Source organism: Sylvia atricapilla, chromosome 4, assembly GCF_009819655.1.
Source record: "Sylvia atricapilla isolate bSylAtr1 chromosome 4, bSylAtr1.pri, whole genome shotgun sequence".
Taxonomy (NCBI): Eukaryota; Metazoa; Chordata; class Aves; order Passeriformes; family Sylviidae; genus Sylvia; species Sylvia atricapilla.
The window spans coordinates 69553685-69569036 of NC_089143.1; the positions used below are offsets into that span (position 1 = coordinate 69553685).

Sequence of the window (15352 nt, forward strand, 5' to 3'; positions counted from 1 at the left end):
CCACCTGCCTTCACTGGGCAGCTGAACACTTCACCCAAGAGCAGTTCCTGGCCCAAGTTGTTCTGCATGAACGGTACCTGATGAGTGTCTCTGCCCCCAGAGTCGTGGCCCTTTTACATGTCACCTTTTTCGTAGTGAACATAAATTAAATTGATGCCTTTTCCTCTTCTTCCAGCACTGAGAAGGATTCTTCTCATCTCTGTTATCATTTTCCAGGTACTTTCTAGTTTTCCCCTCTTATTTCTCATTCTTTCTTTCTTTTCCCTCCTTTATTGGACAAGCAGTGCTTTTTCATTAAAACCATCCATAAAACCACACCGAGGTTAAGAAAAATTTCTGAGGAAGCAGTGAGGGAAAGAGTCAAGACAGGTGTACTTACCCACCACCTGTGGGAGGGAAGAGGCCTCCATATCCAGCATGATGGAGCCCTTCTCTATGCACGTCCTCAGCTCAAACAGGCTGTGCAGAGACAAGGTGGCTACGTGCGGTTTGCTCCATCGCTCTCCACCTTGTTCCACCTTCTCCTCAAACTTGATCCACCTACAACAGGGCACAGCAATGAGATGGGGTTAGGGTTTTTGCCTCCTTGCAAGGAAATAAATCAGCATTTCTGAAAATAAGGCAACTTATCCTTCACTATCTTGCCACTTTTTGTTTAATGGTTGGACTCTCTCGTCTTAGAGGGCTGTTCCAAACTAAATGATTCTGTGATTCAAATTCAGGCAATAAAATACGGAATCAGCCACTGCCAAGATGCAGGCAGCATGGAATACTGCTGTCCCATGCCCACAGGCTGACAAAGCGGGGAAGACAGGAGCACATCCCAGCCATGTCTGAAGGTGCTCTTAGAGAACATATGAGCCACTAAAGGAGAAGGCACAAATTAAGGAGCTCACTCTTTCCCTCCAGCTGCTGTTTAATGATTTAACCAAGCAGGTTTGAAAAACACTGAAAACTTATCTCTAATGAAGGTGAGAGCAAAGGGTAAAATCCCAGTTGTGCAAAACACTCTTTACACCCCTAAAACCACATCCCAACAGCAGAGAAGCAGGAGGCTCCATGTCCCTGGGCTACAGCCCACCCCCACTTCCCCCAAGCCTTGACCCTGTCCTTGGCTCTGCTGTGTCCAGCCTGGACCATGCAGGGATGGGCAGCTGGGATGGAGCACATTGCTCCTGCACAGGCTGGGGGATCTCACCTGGTCCACACCTTCTTCACCACAGCACCCAGCAAACGGTGTAAACTGGAGTGCAGGAAAAAGTGGTTCAATATGCCCTAATGGCAAAGCAGAAATGCTTTATAATCCCCTCTTGAAACACCATTTTAATATACGTGGAAAATGAAAATTCCAGTCACTAATATAAAGGGATTATTAAGGAAAAAAAACCCCACACATAAGGTAAGGAAGCTCATAAATTTGTTCAAAAGAATGTTATTAACGGCAAGTGAAATTATCTTTAATCCTGAAAAACGTACTACTTGAGGATTAATCAATTATGCTTCACAATTGCAATAATCTCTTTTTGAGACTTAGATTTTTAAAGCTGATTTTTAACTCAAGCTAAAAAACTGATTTTCATCTCCAATTAACAAGGTCCTTTTAGTTCACAAAAACTAAGTGTTTCCTAGGACACCTGAGGGGCCTGGGTGGATGCAAATCTGTGCACTTCAGGGGCTTTGTGTGATGTCACATCTACCCTGTAACAACAGGAAGGCTGCAAATTACCAGTGTTTGTCCTTCCAGGGAAAGTGATTACTCACAACCACCAATATTTGCTTTTTGTTTACTTTTCTCACTACAATCCACAATCCATACGCAATAAACCAAATATTAACTTGCAAGCCTGGGTGAACAAATACCCACTCAATTCATGCTATCAGGGAGTGGTATAGGTTGGGAGGGACCTCGAAGTTCACCTAGTTCCAAACTGCTGCCATGGGCAGGGGCACCTTCCACTAACCAGGCTGCACTAAAATGGGAATGCCTGCATTCCCGAGGTGATCATAGGAGATACTGAGTGAAGCAGAAAAAGGAAAAGACCTGCAGCACCTGGAGGCCCCCAGACTGTTGTGAGCTCCAGTGAAGTATCTCTGTCCACCACAGTGTGGGGACTGTCTCTCTGTAAGGCAGGGAGATGGCAGGAAGGTGACAGGATTACAGAGAAAAGGAATGACAGTGTTGGACTGTGGGATAGTGGATATGGATTTTTTTAAACTTCTGCTATAATCTTTTTTTGTTATATAAGCTGTGCCAGAAATTATATTTTTCTCCTTTACCCTTTTACACCTGATAATATCAACACAGCTTTCATGGGGCTGGGAGTGAGGTGCAGCAGATAGAAGGAATGTGTAGATGTCAGAACAGAGCAGGAGCGAGATGAGGAAGGTAATTTAATTGTTTGTTCTCTCAAACACGAGTGCAGCCTTTAGCCCTGAACCAGTGTGCAGGTAGTGCTGTTCTCCCCAGCCAGGAGCTGTGCAGTTCTACACTGGGGCCAGGGTGAGCATCAACCCCACAAGGTCTCTTCTGTCCTCTCCTCTCTCCTCTACCTGCACAACCCCGCACTTTTTCCTGTGTTCAGGACCTGCTCATGCAGCTTCCCAGTTGTTCTGCAGCACCAGATGTAAAGCAACTCCAAAACAGCTGGCAGGTCCTGTGTCTGAAACACAGCCAGCTCTGGATGCACTGGGAGATGTTCAGAAGCTCTCAGGAGGTTCTACGGTGCAAGATTAAGTAATTTCAGGAATGTACTGAAAAATCCTGAACAATCTCACTTTGTAAGAACACTATCCAAAAAGGCAGGAGGTTGGGCCAATTTAGAAACTGAACAGCACCTCAACAGGGTGCTCCATTACATTCTGTGTCATTTATACAAAGAATCATGGATCCATTCAGGTTGGCAAAGTCCTCTAAGATCATCCAATCCAAACATTAATCAAGAAAAGCCAAGGCCACCACCAACCCATGTGCCTAAGCATTGCATCTACACATTTGTTAAATCCCATGAGAGATGAGGATTCCACCACTACCCAGGGCAGACAACCCTACAGGTGAAGAAATCTTTCCTAATACCCGAACTAAAACTCCCCTGGCACAACTTGAGGCTGTTTCCTCTCATCCTGTGGTATGCTACTTGGGAGAAAAACCCCAGAGAGAACCCCACACACAGCTCAATGCAGCACTCCTACCAAACGCCCAAATCTGGAAGTGCTGAATTCACGGTAAGAGGAAAGAAGAGCCATAAAGGGAGAAAAGGATGAGCAAAAAGCCAGAAGTTAGAGACCAAAAGGTGAAAAGTAATTTAGTAAGTTCCCCAAGCGACTGAGAAGCAAAAATAAAACAAGATAAGAGTTAAAGGGGTAGGTGGTAGGGTAGCTCATTGAATCACAGATATAGAAGGTTGAGGTGACCAAACAGGGGCTAACTTTGAACATAAGACAGTGCCCTTAAGAGGGAGAGGTGGGGAAAGAGCTTAGACAAGCCACCATAAAGGAAAAGGAAAAACCCCCAGGCTCAGTGAGGACAACTGGGAATAGGTCAATGGTGTTCAGATATAAACTACATGTAACTTGTAGCAGCCACACCCCAAAAACATCCTAGCTTTTTTGTCATGGCTTTTTGACCAAAGTAACAGCAGCATTGAAGAACCCAACCAAGGAACTCAAAGCAAGAAACTCCATCCAGCATTTAATATGCACCTTGAATAATTTCTTCGCAAGAAAATACCTTTAAACTTTTTTCCTATTTAAAATTAATTCCATCAGTAACTCACTAGGACAGGGACAGCTAAAATTTCCCAGTCTGTGGTGTGAGGTGGGACCAGGCTCAAAAGCTACTTTGGGCCAATAGTACTGAAGCGGTTTTGACTCAGCCAGCAACTTCTGGCAATTCTGGCCGAGACATGTCCCCCACTTTGCAAAGCACTACTGAGGCCATACTTTTCTCTCCACAGGCAAACTATTGTAATCAATCTGGCACTCTTGTTTTCCTAGTTCTTCTTTTGGAATATTTAAACAAACTCTAAAATTCTCTCATTTATCGAAGAATAGTAACTTGAACTATAGAGGCTCCATTCCATGGCTTTCCCATGCGGTCCTGCAGCATGGGTATTACCCCAATGGAATGCTAAAATAGAAATCTCCCATGGGAGTGCTGCTGGCTGCCCTTCCCTTTCAGGGTAAAGGAAAACCAACCCACCTTGCAGTCTCCTTCCACTCCATCTCCTGTCCATCGACAGCCAGAAGTTCATCCAGTTCAGTGAAGAGCTGTGGGGGCGCAGGGCTGTCATCTTCCTCTCCGAGGATGAAGCGGATGCGCTCAGCGGCGGGGGAGACTGCAGAGGTGAAAATACTGCGGTTAACAGACTGTGAGATGACCAGGGATGTGCGGCTCCTCTCCTTGCCCTGTTCCCCAAGGCCATTCAGCTGTTTCTCCAGGCTGCCTTTGCCATCTGACATCCTCGTCGCTGCGGACGCAGGGGCGTGAGCAAGGGTGCCTCTAATCGCCTCTATCTCCCTCTCTCCCCTTCCTTGCCTCTCACTGAACTTCTTACAAGTTCAAGCTGGGAGTAAAGTTCACGAAAACTTGTCTCTTCCTACAGACCTTAACTATGTTACAGCAATTTGCAATCCTTGTAAAAATAAGCACTATAGAGCTCAGAACCAATGTGCTCTGTGGCACTGCCCAAGGACCTGACACTCTCTGAGCAGCCTGAATCCTTCACTCCTTTTTTATATGACCTAAAACCAGTTCCAGCCAAACCAATTGGGGGCTTGCTGGCACAGCATCCCAGTGTTGGCTTTTCCCTCCCTCCCTGCCAGCCAGGTTTGGGCTGCCATTGGCCTGCAGGCAGGCTGGAACCTCCCCAGCCCACCACTGGAAAACACAGGAATACTTAACAGAAGAGTTGTCTCATCTATACATGAAGAATGCAACCCAATGCATTTAGTCAGGCACCAGTGCACTGAAAAAAAACAACCAGTCCTGGTTGGAAAAGACTGCCTGTTTAGGCAAAAGAACTACCTTCAACACACAGCACAAGCAAAGTCTGTCCGCATTATAAGCTTGGGGAAAAGGACAGAAACCCTTCCCTGGTTAAGGATTCAAAATTCAAACCCGAGAACACCACTGTCCCCATCCCAAGGCCTGAGGGCATCTGCTAAAGGTAACTGGAACCCACACCACCAGAGGCATCTGCTGGAGATCTTGGGGTCTACAGCCTTTTTCTCAGCATATCACCTTAAAACAAAGGTGTGACCATGTGAAATTTTAAGACAGGCATCCTTTCTGCTGGATGTTTATCAGCATTAGAGATACACAGCAGACTATGAACTTTGAACAGTTCTGCTAAAAACTCCTTTCTTTTCAAAAGATCAGCTGGCTGTCTCTTGCAAAATAATTAATTACACCAGGTGTCCAACCACATTGATTTTCCCAGGGTAAACAGATTCTCAATTTGCAACGGGAAAAAAGAAACCAGTAAAAAACATGCCCTTTACTCCTTTTTCTTTTCCTCAAATACATTTTCAGAGCTTTCTTCTTAAAGTACTCAGTTAGAGTGATGGTGCTTTAGTAATATAGATTACTTTTTGACTGAAAGCATATTTGTAACCATAAATGCCCTTGGAATCTCCTGGGAGCCAAGGACCTTGCCCCTCTGCTAGAGCAGCCTCCCCATCACAAGGCATTCAACTTGCTGCAGGCTAGGAGAGCTGGAGAAGGACTTCTGACAAGGGCCTGGAGTGACAGGACAAGGGCAAATGGCTTCCCACTAAAAAGAAGGCAGGGTTTAGATGGGATACTGGGCAGGAATTGTTCCCTGTGAGGGTGGTGAGGCCCTGGCACAGGCTGCCCAGAGAAGCTGTGGCTGCCCCATCCCAGGAAGTGTCTAAGGCCAGGTTGAATGGGGCTTGGAGCAACCTGGGCTAGTGGAAGGTGTCCCTGCCCATGGCAGGGGGCTAGAACGAGATGCCAGGTTATCCATCCATATCATGCATGTTCCACTGTCTTCTTCCTTTACTTGCACTAATGAATCTCAATATACTTTTATATTCAAACAGAATTCGAGTATCACAGCTGGAAAACAAATAAAATACATGTTCATCTTATTGTTTCAAAAAGCAAGGTGGACCACAGAGGTGGCTGCTGCTTGGAAGAGGCTGTAAGAGAAGGGTTTGCAGAGCTTCTTGAGCTGTTGAAGACATCCACTGGAGCCAATGGGAAAAGTCTCTCTTGAGCCACTCTGAAGTGGCTTTACTATATGTAAGAGTTATTCTGATATTCCCACTCACAACATGATTATTCCACAATATTTTGCACACTGAACCTGGGTGCCCATTGTCTGTAACCCCTTCTTTTCTTGTCTCCCTCCTCGCCCTGTTGCTAATTTCCCATTATCTGCACTTAGGGCTGATGATAAGGTTCACAATCCCATTAGGGCATTTGCTGGGTCACAGGTCCCTGATGCTTGCTTGACCACATGCTCCTTATTGCGATTTTGTGGGTTAATGGGCCGTTTATGGGTTGTTTATGTGCTCTCTTTAGCAAGGAGAACATATTTTCATCTAAATCTCCAGGTGAACACCGTGTGCTCAGAGCCGGCAGCCAGCTGAGTACTGGGCTCAGGGACTGGAGAGTCATTAACCCAGGGGGTGACCCCTCAGCCCTCTGCCTGCCTGACCTTTGAGCCCCACCTCGCCAGCCTGCCCCAGTCTTGGCCATCACCTTCGCTTCCACCTTGGCCATCCAGCTCAGGAGCTGTTCAAACCAGCACCGCTGATGCCAGGAGGAACTCAGTCTGGTCAATACTGTTTTCCTTGCTGTCTTATTCAACAGAACAATCTGACGGTCAGCAGACATTTGCAGCAGAGAAAAGGCTAATCCACAAATTTAGATGGCTGAGGGTGTATTTTTCCCCTGAATGGGAAAGGAATTAAGATATTAATTGCAGAGGGTTGAATGTTCCAGCACAACATGGATACAGAGGCAATGCCATCCATGAGGGATGTCTCTCATGTCTCTTCCTTTTCCTGTTCCATTTGGCCACACACAGTCCATGAGGCAGCTCATAAAATTGTAACTTGCACAAGAGCAAACATATCAGCAGTTTCTCCGAGTTCACATCAGGCCAATTCTGAGCACAATGTATACCCTCAGGTTCCCAAAGGCAAAAATCAATCTCCATCAAGAGAGAGGAATCTCAGGGAGTTCAGAAATAGGGAGAGACACGTTTCAGCACAGCAACCTCAAATCAGGCATGGCTGAGCTTCCCAGCCCTGCTCCAGCAATGGCTTTGGTGGCAGCCCTCCCTCACTGCCTGGTGTGACGGCAGAGCTGGACATGGAAATGCCAGGGGGCTTTGTGGCATTGGCCCCTATCCTAAAGTCATCTCCTGCTTTCGTGCCAAGGGCCTGGCTGGTGGTCGGTGGAAGGCAGTTTCAGCCTGGTTCTCTTGGGTGTATGATGCTGCCTCAGGATGGAGGACAGGGGGTATCTGCGTTGATGCACAAGTTAAACAGCCTGTTCTCCACCCGCCAACGTGCTTTTTTCCTCCTGCTTTTTCAGCTGGCTGTTTTCAGGGACACTTCTGAAGACCCTGGGGACCTGCACCTCAGTTAACTGCTTCCTCCATCCGAGGCCAAAGGGACCATCAGACACAAAGTTCTCTGTTACTTCTAAGTGCGTCAGCAGCTACAGAAATCCCCAAAGGACCTGGGGAGGTGCAAACTCCTCCCCAGAGCCTGTGGAACCAGTATCAAGGAAAGCTGCATGTCAAATGTGCTTTCCAGACAGGCTTCTTAAAATAGGACATGATCATACTCCCATTCCTTTCTGTGGGTGCCCTCCCCTATCAAAGTGTGGGTCAAACACATCCACAGCCAGAGCAGTGACACACTTGTGTCAACACCTGTAACAGATTTAAACTTGTTTCCCTTCCGGTTCAGCTAGTTCCTTTCCAAAATTCTCCATTACCAAAACCAATTTTAATTCCATGTAAATGTCAACACAAGACACCAGCTAAAGGCAAGCAAGGAAGTTTTTATGGCCCACAGTCCCACCAACTTTCTTTAAAGACAAACCGGAACAGAATCCCACCTAAAACCAGGAGTCGCTGAAAACAATCCCCTGGGACACCTCTTCTGGTTCCTGTACAGCATCCAACACAATGGGCCAAAGCCACAGGGTAAGACAAGGGATGCTCTCCCGCTTTACCAGCAATACTGTCCAGCATTTCTGGAGTACACAGACCCTCCATGCTATTCCTGCAACTTTACAGGTAAGAACTGTTATTTCCTTTATAGAAGGGAGAAAGATCAGGTAACACCAGTTTCTGCAGAACAGCCCAGGTGCGAACTGATTTCCTGATTCTCTAAGTGCTCCACCAAGCACAAGCATCTCTGAACACCCCCGAAGAAGGCAAGTGCACATGGATTCACACGTGACACCTGCTTTTGGAAAGACTGCCTCGGGAACACTGCCCTGAGGCCGCACACCAGCCTTTCCCGGGATCCCACAGATCCACTCCTGGGTGATCCACCCCCCAGCTAATCAGTCTTAAGCATGCGTGGGAATTTCTTTCACTTGTTTTTTGTCTTTGCTTGTGAACGATTACTTTTTGACCCTGTGCTGGGGCGGGCGGCTGTGAGGCAGATTAGACTTTCCACAGGCAGGACTTGGCAGCCAGGAGGGAACGCTCCCCACACTACCTGGATCCCACTCCAGGCCATTTCTTGAGGTGCAGAGAATGCTATTCAAGGTGCTTGATCTACCTTGGAGCAAATCTACCCTATCCCTTGATATCCCTTCCCAGACATAATGAACAGCCTCTGGAATGAGCCTGTGGAATAATCCGTTTTTTGCTGGACTATTGGACTGCATGATTGTACATGTTTTGCTGTAAGCTCTCCTGCAGCACGTGGCATATATTAAGTGTTTGATCTGCAAAAAATCTTCAGTACTGGACAAATTCTTACTAATACTGTGTTCTCTCAAGTGCCAGAAGAACGGTAGCATTTATGTAACACCTTGCTGGGCATTCCCAGCTCCCTTGGTCTTCGGTGCTGTGCCTACAGATACTTCATTAAAACATTCCTTGGAGATGCAGGGAGAGAAAAAGGATCCTTCTTCCAAAAAATGTTTCACATCAACTCAGCTATGGATGTAATGTGGACAATCAGTCTGGGAAACTTCTAAAGAAACGCAGCACTATCTCATGAAAATTTGGTGACCCTTATTCTAAAAGGCAATTCCTATAAAAGAAGGCAGCCTGCCAATTCCACCCACATGGCTATGATGGAGAGACCAGCACATGCTATAGCCCAAGTCCCATGATGAGCTTTTTCCAGCATTGCTCCACTCGAGGGAGACTCTGCCTTCAAAGACTGTTTTTCTCAGCTGCAGCCAAGACCAGTAATACCTACATAACCTGCCAGAAGCAGAGGCAGCTACAGAATCCCAAGGAAATGGGAACGGATACCCTCCCACAGACACACAATTAGCCAGTTGAGCCAAACTGAGTATTTTATGTATTAACAATGTGAGGGTCTGCCTACTCACATCAATGCCAGGCTCCCCTGATTCCAAGGGTGTGGAATTGGGCATGCGTGGACCATGCAATTCCCTGTGGGTATGCCACAACTGGATGCCAATCAACAGTGACTGGCTCCCAAACTGATAGAAAAACAGGAAAATTGTCTTTCTACAGCACATTTTTAAGATTTTCTACATTCTCCGAGTGCCATTCTTAATTGCATTAAAGGCAGCAAGGCCTATGACCACTTGCTTTTACAAACCAACTAGTCCATAGTGACAAACCATACTGGTTATGAACCCTGATATAAACAACACCACAAGCAATTCATTACAAAATATGGATGACAAAGGTATTTTTGTCCTGGAGATCAGCCATCTTACTTCCAGTTGTGTCAAACTGCTACGGCAGCACATTTTTACGGTGCTATTCCTGAGCAGTTGCCAAGAAGACTTTAATAAAGAAAGAGCAGCACCTAGAGAAAGCCTGGCTTTCTCTGCAGCTCTGGAACATTTCCTCCTGTCACACAGACACAGGATGCTGTCTGGCATCACACTTCCATTGCATCGGAGCAACAGTCAAGTCCCCAGTGAAACAGCAGCACAGTGACTGCCACATAGAACTGAGTTCAAAAATCACTCCCTAATTCTCACCATTTTCCTTCTTTGGCTTTTTTTGGTTTCCGTTTTTAAAGCAGTGTGGCTTTCACACTCTCCATCCTGGAGAGACTGGTGCTGTCCACCTGTCTGGGATCCTTCTGGGTCCTGTTCTGGTACCTTAAACATTGTAAGCACACCATGATCACACACAACTCCTCCCATATCTCCATCAGTATCACTGTACCATGTGGCCACAAAGCAACAGCTCATCATAAGCACAAGGGAAAACTTCTGCTCCTCTGGGGAACAAAAACAACAACAACAACCACCCCCCAAACCCCAAAAACCACAAAAAACCAAAAAACCCCCAAACCCCCCCCCCCCCCCCCGCCAACTTTTCTTTTCTGATATTGAAATGTTGCTCCCCAAAGACAGTTTTAAAGCTGGTTTGATGTCCTGTGGTCCCTGTAAGTAGTGTTGTTTCCTTGCATCAGCCACAAGCTCTCCTGCCAAACCATAACCCAGTCTACCACTGCTCATTTACCTCATTTAGGTAACAGGGAGGGTACAGGGACACTTCTAAAGACACAGCTATAACTCTGGACTCTTCTCTTGAGTTTAAGTTTCCACACAACGACAAGAGGAAACTTCCCTCTCTGTGCTTCCCAACCAGCCCTCCGGCTGCAATAGCCAATTTTCTGCCTATTAAGCTCTTCTCACAAGCAGGGTTTCATCACTGTCTATTTGTCCCATTCAATCAATCTCTGCAGCAGCCCTGACTATTTCAGCACTTCTGGAAGTCTCCTTCAGCAGGGGCTCGGCAGGACAGAATCCACCCACAGAGGGAGGAAACTACACAGATGCGGGTAAGGATTTTCCATATTTATTCCCACAGTTTCTGTGCATGTCGAGCCCTTCGTCTCATGTCTCCAGCTGCAGTGGAGCCCACCTCCGTTGCCAGGCAGTTTTTCAAGGAGTACTGAATGTTTCTGGCATCCACACTTTCTGCTTTCAGCTCTTTTCATTCTGTCCCCCCTGTTCTTGATGTTGCCAAACACCTCATCCATTCCAGGCACAGAGGGAAACATGCGTTATTATTCCTTACCATCTTTGCAGAGACCAACTGGTGCAAGAGAGCTAAGCACACGTGTTGGGGGGTTCTGCAGGTTGTTATTTCTTCTTGATCACCTGTCCTGCTTCAGACTCCACATAGGAGAGGGAAGCCATGGTGTAAATATGTATTTTATTCAACCCCAGAATGGTTTAGGTTGGAAGGGACCTAAAAATCATCTTGTTCCCACCCCCTGCCATATGCACGGAGACCTTCCACTATCCCAGATTGCTCCAAGCCCCCTCAGCCTGGCCTGGGACACTTCCAGGGATCCAGTGGCAGTCACAGCTTCTCTGGGCAACCTGTGCCAGGGCCTTCTCAACTTCTCAGGGAAGAATTTCTTCCTGATATCCCACCAAACCCTGCTCTCTGTCAGTGGGGAGCTATTCTCCATTGTCCTACACATACCTCCACACTAAAAGCACTACCACAGAATCACAGCACTACAAGGTTGGAGAGACCTCAAGGATCATCTGGTCCAACCAGCTCAGAGGCCAGAGCTCAGGAGGTGACTCGCAGCAGGAGGAAGGTGCCAACCTTGTTTAAGATGCTCTGAAAAAGGCTTGTCTATTTTCCCCCACCTTCTGAAAAGTTTTGTTCAGTGACAAACTGCCCTTTTGGCTCAGAACAGTTCACAGCCGCTTATCTAAAAAGCTGCAAAGCCAGCTTGAGAATCCAGACAATGCTCCCATTGACGACTGAGAGCACCAGGATTTGGCCTGACAGGGTGGTTACAAAACCAGTTGGTTTCACATCTGGGTGCTATGCAAAGCAAGCTCCATCCCGTGGATCCATCCCTACAGACCTGCCCCTTTGGGTGCCTGCATTTATTCTGTATGCTAAATCCTAGTAAACACCACTTTCCTCACTTGGCATCCCTGGAGATGTTACGACCATCCTGATGGAACTGTCCCCACCAGCTAGCAGCATGGCAAAGCAAAGTTTTGCAAGGATAAATCACTTCTCTGAAGGCATTTTCTTTTTCTCTCTGGGTCGAGTCAAGGGAATTCAGAAAAGGGCTCTTGCAATGGCATTCGGGAGCAGAAGGACCCTATTGAGACAAAGGCTCAATAACCAGTTTTACCCCAGCCTTTAAAAATTAACCACCATTAACTCCAGGCTCGGCACGGCTCCAGGCTGCCAGCAGCACACTCCTTCCAAGCCGCTTCCCAGAAACCCCCAATTCAACTTGTTCTCAAAAGCCTGGTGACATTTGGGCAGCTCCTGCTGTTCATCGGTTTCCCCTTGCGACAGCAAGTGAAGTTCAAGCCTCTGCCTCCTTTTAACTCTGAGCTTCACAGACTCACCCCGACCTCCTACACAAGCACTAAACCTCCAGGGAACATGATTATGGTGGAAAAAAACAGTGGTTTTGCTGGGATCTCATTCACGTTGAAAGGTAGTTTTCCAGCTTTAAGCAAGTTTCTGTAATTCAATCAAGGAAACATAAGTATACAATATTTCCACTTTCAGGAAAGGAACATGATCAGGATCTATACTAGTAAAACTAAACTGTGTACAAGAAAAATAAAAGACCATTATCCAACGGATTTATCCAGGAAAATTAAGCACGGGTTGGCTTTCACTAAGCAAATGCATTGTAATTAAGATCAATACACTCCAGGAAAGGCTACTGCCAAAACTGAGGAAGGAGGAAAGCAAGTTCAAACAAACCCAACTTGTTTTTTTCACTGACAAATGAGAAATCTGGTATCTAGAGACACATTTGGTGATTCCTTATGGAATGCAACATGAGCCACGCAGAGAGATACTTTTACCAAAACAATGAAGAGGCTCTAAAGCAGCAGCAAAGCACAAATATACAGAAAAAGGAGGGAAAGCCACACTTCACTGCACCAGTTAGGAACATCTGGGTCTTACAGAAGCCCAGGTCAAAGGAAAACTACCAGAAATGAAAGATTCCACTAAAAACTGGAGGATAAGTACGTGAGGCATACAAGGAAAATGAATTATTTAAGACCATTAGCGGCAGGAGCTTGAGAAGCAGTGGGTGACCTGGACCACCCTGGAGTGAGACAGCCAATTAAAGCGATTAAAAATTGTGCAGAAAAGCAAAGCAGCCTCTTCCTGTGAAACTCCAACACACAGGTGGGTGCACAGGCACTTAGCCTTTTCTAAAGGTTAACATGAGAGGAGGCAGGTGTCTGCAGAACAAAGAAGAGAAGATGGAAGTGAACCCAACAGCCATGAGCGGCCAGGCCCTTTGCACTCACACCTCACCACAACTCTGCCCAGACTCAAGGTTTTAGTCAGGTCTGGAATGTTTCGTGCAGCCTGAATGTGAAGACAACAATAATCAATCCACAGAATTACTTGGCACTGCTATCCAACAGGATACCATCTACCGTAATTCTACCATTTCTTTCTAGAATCCAGGTTGTGCCCTTTGGAGGTTTTCCTTGCAGTTTCCAAAGATGCAGAAGATTACTATGCCTTTATTTTTCTTACACAACTAAAAACATTAATTTAGGCTGCCCCAGCCTGCTGAGACTTACCCAGACTGGGATGTCTGTAGTTAAAAACAAAACTATTAGCAGAGTTCTCCAAAGTGCTATTTAAGCAAATTTCTTTTCTCTTTCTTTTAAGCTCCTAAATGCAACTTTAGCAATTATTGGTTTATGTAATTGCCTAACATTTAATGTTTACAGCAACAATTTACAACTAATTTACATGTAGTTCACTAAATGCTTTAGGGTTAATTGGTCTTTTGTTGTGCATTAAGCAGTTTGTTAATGATTAGACAAGCTGAGAAGAAAACACTAAGTAGGAGGTCGTTTTTGGGATGGCTTGGACCAAGGGAATTGGCTGGGGGGGATTTCTACAGAAGCACTGACCTTCCTAATGGACAGGCCCCAGCCTAGCCCCAAAGTGGCACGATTTTACAGGGTTTTTTACAGGGTCACATCGTCCCCTTTGTCGTACACGTGAGGAAGAGGAGGATACAAGAGGATCAATCTACTGCATGTGAGGGGAGGATGAAGCTACAGCAAAGGAGAAAGAGAAGATGCAATTCCTTGCACTTGGCAAGAATAACGTTGTACTGCCTGTGCTTAAAGTGAGCCCCAGGAGACCCAAGTATTCCTTGTCCTGAGCATCCAAAGGTATCAGGATGATTCCATGAGTAGGAAATGTAAGAGTGTGCCTTCTTGGGGCCCTGTGTCACTGCACTGCCATCTAAGGCCGGAGTGCTCCAGACATGATATCATAACTTAGAAAGCAAAGTTAATAACTAAGTTACCAAGCTGGCCCTGCTTTGAGCAGAGGTGTGGACCCGCTGATGGCTCCTTCCAACCTCATATTCTATTCCATTAGTGAGCTTCTCAGATAGATGATCTCCACTCCAGCTACCCCATCTGCTGCCCAAACATGACCACTTTGCCATGGCTTCAGAGCAACTTTTAGTAATGAAGAGAGACTGGAAACCCCATGCTGGTTTAATGATCTGCTTTGGCATCTTGGCCTGGAGAACGAGAATAGAAAGGAGAGTAACAAAACACCAACTCCGTATCAGAAGGTATTTACAAACTCTTTGGAAACAGCAAGGGCTGCACCAGCACAACCAAGACCAAACATGAAAACAGCAAAACAAAGCTGAACTGCTTCCTTTGCATTTAGGGAATCGACTGTGACCAACCCAACAGGGAGTCAAACCCTACTTTTTAAATCCTTCCCCAAGCACAAAAAACTGGCAGTGGAATCAAAAGCACTGAGCACCCAGCTGATCTTAAACATTGTTAGGACTTAGGAAGAAAAACCGGGAGAAAAAAAGAGGGGAATGAATCAGCCAGGTACTATTGGTAATCTTTTAAACAACTTAGGATGGAAAGAGCAAAGCAGAAATGAGCAGTGTTTTCCGAACTGTATTCCATCAGAACAGCACTGCCTCCAGTGTAAATCTCTTTACAAGCACTGATCTCCTTATAGTCGTTAAATGCCATCTTTATTTCTTTTTAATTGGTCCCACTGCATTTTAAATTGCATTTTAAAAATATAGCCAGAGCATATAAACATGATGTGTTGAACCACAGAATGTTAAAATACAGGAAATACATTTGAAAAGTTTGTGGTTTTACTTGTACTCAAATTTCATT

General features: G+C 46.0%; 1 protein-coding gene across 8 annotated transcripts in view; it reads right to left on the reverse strand.

Annotated features, from left to right (window-relative positions):
- The window catches only part of SLC4A4 (solute carrier family 4 member 4), a 141151-nt gene that overhangs the window by 48762 nt on the left and 77037 nt on the right, over nucleotides 1-15352 (reverse strand). For 7 of the 8 annotated variants that reach the window (XM_066318276.1, XM_066318273.1, XM_066318278.1 and 4 more), the window contains 2 exons: nucleotides 4199-4334; nucleotides 380-540 (listed from right to left, as the gene is read on the reverse strand). In XM_066318276.1, the coding sequence (XP_066174373.1) occupies nucleotides 380-540; nucleotides 4199-4334 (297 nt within the window). The remainder of the gene's footprint in view (nucleotides 1-379; nucleotides 541-4198; nucleotides 4335-15352) is intronic. The other variant, XM_066318281.1, reaches the window with a different exon arrangement.